Raw genomic sequence first — 10,009 nt, forward strand, 5'->3', positions numbered from 1 at the left:
AAAAAAAAAAAAAAAAAAAGAACTTGGGCAAGTCTCTCTTCTGACCTTGCAAGCCAGGGGTGGAGAGCGGGAGGGATCCAACACATAATTTGCATTCTCCAGATGAAGAAACTGAGGCCCAGTGAGGGGAAGGCCTTTGTTATGGTCTCAAATGACAGGCCCTGCCCTGGGAGGTACTGGGCTGGCTGGTGGGAGTGTGCTGGAGGCACCCATGGGAGCAAGGAGTCAGCTCTGGGAGGGGACAGGTCAGAGGACATGCTGGCATTGGACTTTAGCACTGAACAAGGGGTGGGGAAAGGAGATCCAGGTGGAGTAAAGGGTGAACCAAGGCCTGGAGGTGTGAAACCACCAGAAGTGACAGGGACTGGGACTGGCACTTGCGCCAGGGTGTGGGGTAGGACCAGGGTGTTCAAGGACAAGATTGAGAAGGGCCTTGATAAATGAGGACAAGGAGCTTGGCTCTTACCCCATGGGCTTGTAGGGGGCCACGCAGGGGCTGAGGGGAGCTGGACAAGCTTACTGAGGTAGCCAAGGGTACCCAAGACCAGCCTGGTGTTGGGCGTTGGGCATTGGGCAGTGGGCTGGGCCTGGTGTGCAGGGCCACAGCGCCACCTTGTGTCCATCACTCTCACTGCAGCGTGACCTTGCCTGGCTCTCCAACCTGGGAACCAGTGGGGCAGTCTCCTCCCAGACACTCTCTGCCTTCTTCAAGAGCAGCCAGGCTCTGTGGTCACGGGCTCACATTCAGTGGTGTGCCAGGCCCCCGCTAGGCTCCTTGCCTGCCCTCTCAGCTACAGCCTGTCTGGGCATGAGGAGTCACAGACCCAGCCTGAAGCCAAGTTGAAACTAGAAGTGAACACTTTTTGATGAGGTCAGACACTCCTGATGGCTAGAGGAAGACTACAGAATTTGAAGTTATCAGACAAAGCCTTGAGCTGCACCAGCTGCAAGGTGAACTTGGGCAAGGGATATTCTCGCTGGGCCCTTCTCTCATCTTTATAAAACAGTGGTGAAATTCAGACATCCTTCCCTGTTATCACTTCTCATCCACAGGCTCACAACCATGCAAAGGAGACACATCCAGACCCCGCAGAGTTAAGCTCCAAGGGACCCAAAAGCCTGGGGTCGCTTCATGTTGGATGCATGTGCAGACCTGATTCAGGCACCACACAAATGCAGCAGGCAGAAATGAGTTTATTGCATTAGAAAAAACACCAAAGAAAACCAGCAAACATCTCCGTCCTAGACAGTTATTAGTTTGACTCAAGGGCATAAAGAAAACCCAGATACTAGATTTACTTCTGGGAGGGGGTGATGGTCTCATCCCTCCTCCTTCCCTATCTCTTTAAACCAATGGACCTCTAGGGAGGTGTCCACTGTGCAATACAAGTACGTGACTCATTTCCCACTCTGCTTGCCTGTTCACACCCAGGCGGAGTTAGCCGGCCACAATGAGAATGCTCCTGAGGTGCTGGGACAGACAGAAATGTGAGGATGGGGGTGGGCAGTTGAAGCCTGAGCCTGAGTTTACAGTTAGTGACACTGGGGCTCCCATCAGGGGAGGAAGAGCTTGCCTTGCCATGGAGCTCTGGGAAAACTGCTCACTGATCCCTCAATCTCTCCCCACAAACCCTAGGGCACAGGCAATGGCACAAATGGCTGCTAGTATAAACGGGGGTGCTGTTCAAGGAAATGAGTGACTCAAATTCTCTCAGGGGAGCTGCCCCTGGGCCTAAGGGTACCTGCTGGGAGAAGCAAACCAGCTGAAACTGGATCTGGGAGAGGAGAAAGAAAAAAAGGAGCTGTGATGCCCAGAACCCCCTGGATGGACGGGAGACCCCAGGCAGAGGGGTCTGGAGCAGGAGCCTGGAAGGCAGAGCTGGGCAAGGCAAGCTGGAAAAGGGGACAACACTGGTGGGAAACAGAGCACTGGCCAAGACCAAGCTGCTACCCTCCCAGAAGAAACCCAGCCTGAGAAATTCTTTCTCTTTGGGCCCAGTTCTGCCAGTAGATCACCATTATACAACAGTCCCTGCTGGTTTCTGCTCTAATTTATTATTTCCATGCACATTGGCAAATCAGTGGGTCTTGAGAAGAACTAAACTTTCACTCATTTGGCCTCTAATCTTCAAGTTCCCAAATGTCACTTGACATCCCAGCTGGTCATGCCCCTGGTCAGGTCACAGGCAACACTAAGGCAGAATGACATCTCCTGTAGCTGAGACTCTGATGATGCCAACTGCTATGGCTAATGGCAGATAGCAGCAGATGGGGCCAGAAGTGAGTAGCAGCTTTTTGGAGAGGAAAGGCCCCTGCTGCAGGCCAGACTTCCAGGAAGAAGCAACATAATTCAAGTCCGCGAGGTGGCAGGAAGTTGTGGCAGAAGGGGCCCAATGATGTCAGAGCTGAGACTTGGGTACCTGGCAGCTCTGAGTCCCTTCTTCACACTCAGTTTCCCAAAATCTAACTAATGGAGGTTCACATGAAGAGAGGGAATCTGAAAGTCTCTCTGGATTAGAGACTCCCAGACTGTTTCCTGCCTATAAACTCCTAGCAGCAAATCATTAGGAAAATGCCCACTCATGCCCCAACCTGCTTCCCTAAAGTCAGAATGGCAATGGAAATAATCTGTGCCTTCAAAACACATTTAGGATAAGGGAAAGTCCCTATCAGAAACGATTCTAAATTTTCTTGCCACCTTGATTCCACATCATTATTTTATTTTTTTGCGATGGAGTCCCACTCTGTCGCCCAGGCTGGAGTGCACTGGTACAATCTCGGCTCACTGCAATCTCCGCCTCCTGGGTTCAAGGGATTCTCCTGCCTCAGCCTCTCGAGTAGTTGGGTCTACAGGTATGTGCCACGGCGCCCAGCTAATTTTTGTATTTTTAGTAGAGACAGGGTTTCACCATGTTGGCCAGGCTGGTCTTGAACTCCTGACCTCAAGTGATCAGCCTGCCTCGGCCTCCCAAAGTGCTGGGATTATAGGCATGAGCCACCGTGCCCGGCCTCACATCATTATTCTTTCCACATCAAAGGTATTTTCCAGCCAGGTGCTGTGGCTCACGCCTGTAATCCCAGCACTTTGGGAGGCTGAGGGAAGTGGATTACCTGAGGTCAGGAGTTCAAGACCAGCCTGGCCAACATGGCGAAAGCTGTCTCTACTGAAAATACAAAAATTAGCCTGGTGTGGTGGCACGCACCTATAATCCCAGCTACTCGGGAGGCTGAGGCAGGAGAACCGCTTGAACCTGGGAGGTGGAGGCTGCAGTGAGCCGAGATCACGCCACTGCACTCCAGCCTGGGTGACAGAGTGAGACTCCATCTCAAAAAATAATAATAATTAAAAAAAGATATTTTCTTAAAGCAGGGAATCCCGTCCCTTGCCCCCAGCTAAATACTGCATACTGGTCTGGATGGTGATTACAGAGACTGCAAATAACCTACATCATTACTTGTAGAAAAAAGGCCTGGGTCTCTGCTGCTCCAGCCTAGACCTCATCAACTATGACACATCAGCTATGCTGAGGAAAAGCAGCCTTGGGGGCACCAAGGCAGATTTCCCAAAATTGATGGCAGAGGATTGGCAATCCATCTAGGTGGAAGGAGGAATGGCTTTATCCTGTTTTTTCCAGCCTGATACTTGCTGTTACTCCCTTGATCCTGAGGCAATGGCTGCTCCCAGCACTGGCCTTGCTTGTGGTAAGGGAGGGAAGGTGAGGAGGGTTGTGGCTGAAGAGTTCACTTAGGTTGGGTTAGTCATCCTGAAACTGGTCCCATGTGCACCAAATCCTTTGGTTCATTTAACACTAGAGTAACTGTTTCCGGGTCACGGATGTTCTAAAACTCACTTGGGTCCCACAGGTGGTGGCAACTTGGGTAGAGCGTGAGTGTTCTCTGGAAAGAGTTCTAGGTTGGGGCTCCCGCAAACTGTGACTCTTGCTTTCTGTTTAAACAAAGCCCCTCCCGTTCTCCAGTGTGGTGGATGCTTAGGAAACAGTGTCCGAAGTGAACTCACAGATAAGCCTTAATAAATTAGTATAATACTATTAGAAGGGGTGGCATTTTGTTCTGTTTCTTAGCAGCATTGTCTACATGCGGCCTGACAGTCTCCTTCCCTGGGAAATTTAAAAAGCCGTCCCCTGGTTGTTAGCTCTGATGTAAAATTATAAAATAGAAATCTGGTAGGGTTTGTTTTGTTTAAAAAGGAAAAACCCTGGTGAGGCAGGGTGGTCCCAGGCAGTCCTGTTAGCTCTGGCCGTTGGGTCTGCCCACAGAACTCCCTCCCGGAGGCTGGATCTGAATGGAGTCCAGGAGGGGCCGAAGTGCCTGTCCAAAGGGCCTGCAAGGAAACAGAGACATGAGAGGGGTGGGCTTTGGGATGTGGCCTGCTGTCACACACCCTGTGCTGCCTACGGGTAGGGAGGAGGAGTGGGCGCTGTTGGCAGCAGCAGCACCGCCAGAGAAGGAAGGAGCACCTCGTCACCTTACTTAAGTTTCCCACCTGCCTCACACTCAAGTGTTCTTGGAGGGCATCTCCGAAATAGCCTGCTCTGTGTTTTTATCCCTGGGATTCCCTCCTCAGGGCCTCACCTCTAGAGCCTGGTTAGCTGTGGTTTGAACAGACTGGCTACATACAGGGAAATAGAATTTTGCTTTATGTGCTTGTGTCTTTAATTCTCGTGAGCAAGGAAAATATCAAATTGAAGCAAGGAAACTGAGGCAAAAGAAGGATATGAAAAAGAAGACAAAAGTTAGGGGTGAGGACAGCACACAATTGGATTTTTTTAGGAACAGAGGTCTGCCAGGGAGTACAGGGAATATTCAGGAAAAATGACAAATGCCAGGTTACCAGTATTGATGCCTTTCTCTCACCCCGAGACAGAATCTTGCTCTGTAGCCCAGAGCTGGAGTGCAATGGCGTGATCTCGGCTCACGGCAACCTCTGCCTCCTGGGTTCATGCAATTCTCCTGCCTCAGCCTCCCAAGTAGCTGGGAGTACTGGTGTGTGCCACCACGCCTGGCTAATTTTTTATTTTTAGTAGAGATGGGGTTTCACCATGTTGGCCAGGCTGGTCTCGAACTCCTGACCTAGTGATCTGCCTGCCTCAGCCTCCCAAAATGCTTGGAATTAAGGTCTGAGTCACCGCGCCCAGCCATTAATGCCTTTCTAAAGGGCTTTTAGTTTGCTCTCACAGTTAGAGATGGAAAAAAACACTGCAAACACTGCAAATGGAGATTTTCTATGATTATGACAACCATAAATAAGGTTGCCCAAACACTTTTAAGTCACTGGCTTTTTCTTCAGTGGATACTGCCATTTTTGAAAATCATCTCCACGTTCAAAGGAATGAAGTACTCCAAAGTATAGACAGATGAAACCTAGAAATATCAACCCTATTTCAGACAATTCCAGAACTCCACCCATCAAATTATAACAGCAAGAACATTCTGGCTACTCCAGTTTGCTCAGGGCCCCATAACCTAGATCCCTCAGCAGAGCTGTGGGACTGCAAACTCATCGAACGATAGGAAGGCAGGGCCAGGGCTGGCGGACTGGGGCTCCTCACCAGCCTGCCACAGCAGCCTTGTTTCCTATGCAAGCTCTTCCTGGGAGGTTCTTCCTCAGGTATGAAAAACAGCCCACTTTGCTGGGCCTGCGAAACCTGCCAGGATCTCTGTTGAGTAAGGCCATAGTTCAGGAGAAACTGAGTCAGAATAAGCAAATAGACATGGTCCTGGAATGAGCAGAGGCTGCCTGAATGCAAACAATGGCAAGGGGATGGAGGAGGTGAGATGGCTATGGGGGTGTTGTTTCCTTTCGGAGTATACTGCCTGGATGATGGCCTGCAAGGCTCTTCCAAGGCTTGGGCCACATAAGGACAGAAGGGGCTGCAGAGTGTTCTTGAAGAAAATATCTGTTGAGGACTGACTGTGCTGTAATGCATGAGGGCAAGTAGAACATAGTCGTTGAGGGAGTCAAAGAGCTCATGGTGTAGTGGAAGACAGGCAAACCAACAGCTATAAAACAAGCCCCCCTACTATTTTTGTGACCGCCTCTCTGCTTGTCTAACATTGCATTTTAACTGGGTGCTTCTGGGGAGTGGCATGCTTCGAGCACAATGAGAAGGACAGACACCAGAATTTTGTGCAAATACTGAAGCCAGTGTCAAGTGGGTTTCTAAGTTCTGTGGTTGCACTTAGGCCAGGGCAGAGCTGATCTAGCTCTGAGGGTGGAGGTAATACAGGTGCACATCAGTGGGTGGAGAGAATGGCAGCTTTCTGTGTTAGAATCTGTCATCAGGGCAGGCCCATCTGGTTGGGAGGGCAGATGGGGGCCAGAGGAAGGGCACTGACTGTGAATGGGGATTTTCAAGGTTGGCCAAAGCAGGGGCAGGGACAGAGGCCACACTTACGTGGAGAGAACTTCAGAGGGCAGGTCTGTGATGTAAGAAGGAATCTTCCGCCCAGTCAAGAACTGTGCCACTTCGTTGCTGAAGGTGTTACAGTTGTGTTCAAAGAGGTTGTAGGCCTCACCTCTGTACATTGAAAGGTTTGCAGAACATATATGAGAAACCAGCGTCTATGTGGAATAACTCAAGCTAGGCAGTGGAATGGTGAGCACAGTTCAATGTGAGGACTGCGATTTCCCCCCTCTCATCTGCCAGAAGCACTGCTTCTTTGCCATTCTGGCCATTAATAACTGATTTTTAAGGGAAGGAGAAACTGAAAAGACATGGCTCCTCCACAGTTTCAGGAGAATCTTTACATTCACAAAAGCAGAGCTCTGGTGTTAGAGTTCACCCCCTTACTCAAATCGACTAAAGCCTCTTTAAGAGAAAATCTGCTTGTTTGTATCTCATCCCAACCCCTCTGCAAACCCTGTTTTTCCTTCTGCAAACTTGGCCAATACAGGTTGAGAATAGCACTTGCCGATTTTAATCAGAAGTAATGAAAAGCCCTTATTTCCTCTAAAGATTTCAGCAGAAAGTATGCTTGAAGGAATATCTGTATCAGAACAACTTAGAGCTTTTTGTAGCATAACTGCCTTTTCTTCACGTTAATTCAGCAAAAAACTGTGACAGGCCTTGTGCTGAGTGATAAGGATGATATGACATGACAGCTGCCTCCAGGGGTTATCTAGTTGGGGAGACAGACACAACTAACCACGACCCCTGTGTTCACTCACCGGAACAGGGACTCCCCCAGGGAGGACAGGTACTCCAGAAAGATTTCTTCTGTGACTTCTGTACTCCCCACGTCAACCACAGAATCTGGGGGCCCAAGCAATGTCCCCCCCTAAAAGAGCCAACCCAAAGAAAGTCATTAAATTACCATCTCCACTGAATGTTTTAATGTGGCTTCCCACAGTAGACCATGAACACTCTGTTCTGACTTCACTTTTTTTTGAGACAGAGTTTCTCTCATCACCCAGGCTGGAGTGCAATCTCAGCTCACTGCAACCCCCGCCTCCTGGGTTCAAGTGATTCTCTTGCCTCAGCCTCCCAAGTAGCTGAGATTACAGGTGCCTGTCAACACGCCCAGCTAATTTTTGGCATTTTCAGTAGAGATGGGGTTTCACCGTGTTGGTCAGGCTGGTCTTGAACTCCTGACCTTAAGTGATCCACCCACCTAGGCCTCTCAAAGTGCTGAGATTACAGGTGTGAGCTACCACCCCTGGCCTGACTTCATATTTAACTTGCAGAGCACCCTGGGCAGATGAAGAATGCTATTTGCTATTTGTGTCAAGGATGCAATAGCTTATAAGCATGGGTGTCCAATCTTTTGGCTTCCCTGAGGCACAATGGAAGAAGAATTGTCTTGGGCCACACACAAAATACACTAACACTAATGATAGCTGATGAGCTTAAAAAAAAAAAAAGAAAAGAAAAAAAAAAGCTGGGCACGGTGGCTCATGCCTGTAATCCCAGCACTTTGGGAGGCTGAGGCAGGCAGATCATGAGGTCAGGAGATCCAGACCATCCTGGCTAACACAGTGAAATCCCGTCTCTACTAAAAGCATAAAAGATTAGCCAGGCGTGGTGGCGGGCGCCTGTAGTCCCAGCTACTCGGGAGGCTAAGGCAGGAGAATGGTGTGAAGCCGGGAGGTGGAGGTAGCAGTGAGCTGAGATCGTGCCACTGCACTCCAGCCCGGACAACAAAGCAAAACTCCATCTCAAAAAAAACCAAAAAACAAAAAACAAAAAAAACAAAGAAAAAAACCTCATGTTTTAAGAAACTTTACAAATTCATGTCGGGCCACATGTGGCCCGCAGGCTACAAGCTGGACAAGCCTGGCTTAGAGCTTTCTGGTTACTTTTCATTGCTATGTGCTGGCAGGCAGCATGGTTAGGAGTCAGACTTCTTGTTTCTAGGGGGGCCCTGGGAAGCTGATTCTCTTGCAGCTCTGACTCCTGATGCTGTCCACTTATTTAGCTGAGAAAAAGAGAGAAACCCAGAATCTGAAGTCTACTTTTGTTCCCAGTATGTCTCATCATGAGGACAGAACAGGACAATAGAAATGGCTCACACTTCATAGGCCATCTTTCCATGCCTATTTGCACAAAGAATGCAGCCAGTTTTTTTTTTTTTTTTGAGACAGAGTCTCGCTCTGTCGCCCAGGCTAGAGTGCAGTGGCCAGATCTCAGCTCACTGCAAGCTCCGCCTCCCGGGTTTACGCCGTTCTCCTGCCTCAGCCTCCCGAGTAGCTGGAACTACAGGCGCCTGCCACCTCGCCCGGCTAGTTTTTTGTATTTTTTAGTAGAGACGGGGTTTCATCGGGTTAGCCAGGATGGTCTCGATCTCCTGACCTCGTGATCCGCCCATCTCGGCCTCCCAAAGTGCTGGGATTACAGGCTTGAGCCACTGCGCCTGGCCTCAGTAGCCAGTTTTTCTTATGACATACTTGATATGCCGTGTAACAATGGAAAGACGAGAAGGACGGTGAGAAATCTGGCAGGCTGGCAGATATTTCCATAATTCAATTCTTTCTGGATCTGTGAGCCTAATCCAATGATGATGATGGGGCAAGGGAGTTAATGGCTCCTGAAAGGCCTACAGAGAACCCTCAGCCATGTGGTTAACAGACTGCCAGAGAAGACTGAAGGAGAGAGTGAGGTTGAGTGGGGAAACCAGCCACTGCGGAAGCAACGGGATCAGCAGGGAGAAGAAATCTGGGAAGGGATAACACTCCAGAATAGAGCTCCCTGAAAAGATCTTTCATTCACAGCTACTGAGCACCTCCTACATAGCTGACATTGTTCTGGGCACTGAGGAAAGCACGGTGAGGAAGATAACTATGGTAGGCAGAGAACAATTCTCTCAGAGTCGTAAGAGACTAAAAGGTCACTCTGACCCTCTTATTCACTCATATAACAAATATGAATTGAGAACTTATTGTGAGTCAGGCCTCATGCTGGGCACTGGGGCTGTGGTGTGGACAACATAGATGAGATTCTTGCCCTTAAGAAGCTTAGTCTAGCAGGGAAGGGAGAATGAAAAATCCCATAACCAGTATATAATTATGAGCTGCAATTAAGAGCATGCTGGAAAAGTACAGAATGCCAGCAGTACATACGACAGGAGACCTTCCCAGCCTGAGGGGTCAGGGAAGACTTGCCTGAGAAAGTGACACAACTCAAATCTGAAGGATGGAGAGGTGAAGGATCAAGAAGGTGTACTGATGTCAGAGTGCAGGTTTCAATGTCTAAGGTGTGTTCAAAGAATGAGGAGAGTGAAGGTTGGGAGGGAACAACCTGAAAGAGGCTGCCAGAGACAGAGTCAGAGACCAGATCAGGTAGGTCCTGGGAGGCCATGCTGAGCTTTCTGGCTTTTATTCCCAAAGCAATGGGAGAATTCTGTCTTATGCAGGGGATTGCTTGAGTCCAGGAGTTTGAGATCAGTCTGGGAAACATAGGGAGATCCTATCTCTACAAAAAAACAGAATAGCAGGGCGTGGTGGTGCTGAGTCCTAGCTACTCGGGAGGCTGAGGTGGGAGGATTCATTGAG

General features: G+C 49.3%; 1 protein-coding gene across 1 annotated transcript in view; it reads right to left on the reverse strand.

Moving 5' to 3' along the window:
- Positions 1-1,174: 1,174 nt before the first annotated feature.
- The window catches only part of DESI1 (desumoylating isopeptidase 1), a 28,002-nt gene continuing 19,167 nt past the window's right edge, over positions 1,175-10,009 (reverse strand). Inside the window, exons 3-6 of the mRNA XM_011945145.1 lie at positions 7,190-7,299; positions 6,417-6,539; positions 3,302-4,342; positions 1,175-2,801 (exon numbers count right to left, since the gene is read on the reverse strand). Of these exons, the coding sequence (XP_011800535.1) occupies positions 4,249-4,342; positions 6,417-6,539; positions 7,190-7,299 (327 nt within the window). The 3' untranslated portion in view covers positions 1,175-2,801; positions 3,302-4,248. The remainder of the gene's footprint in view (positions 2,802-3,301; positions 4,343-6,416; positions 6,540-7,189; positions 7,300-10,009) is intronic.

This window comes from Colobus angolensis, unplaced genomic scaffold (assembly GCF_000951035.1).
Source record: "Colobus angolensis palliatus isolate OR3802 unplaced genomic scaffold, Cang.pa_1.0 Scaffold239, whole genome shotgun sequence".
NCBI lineage: Eukaryota > Metazoa > Chordata > Mammalia > Primates > Cercopithecidae > Colobus > Colobus angolensis.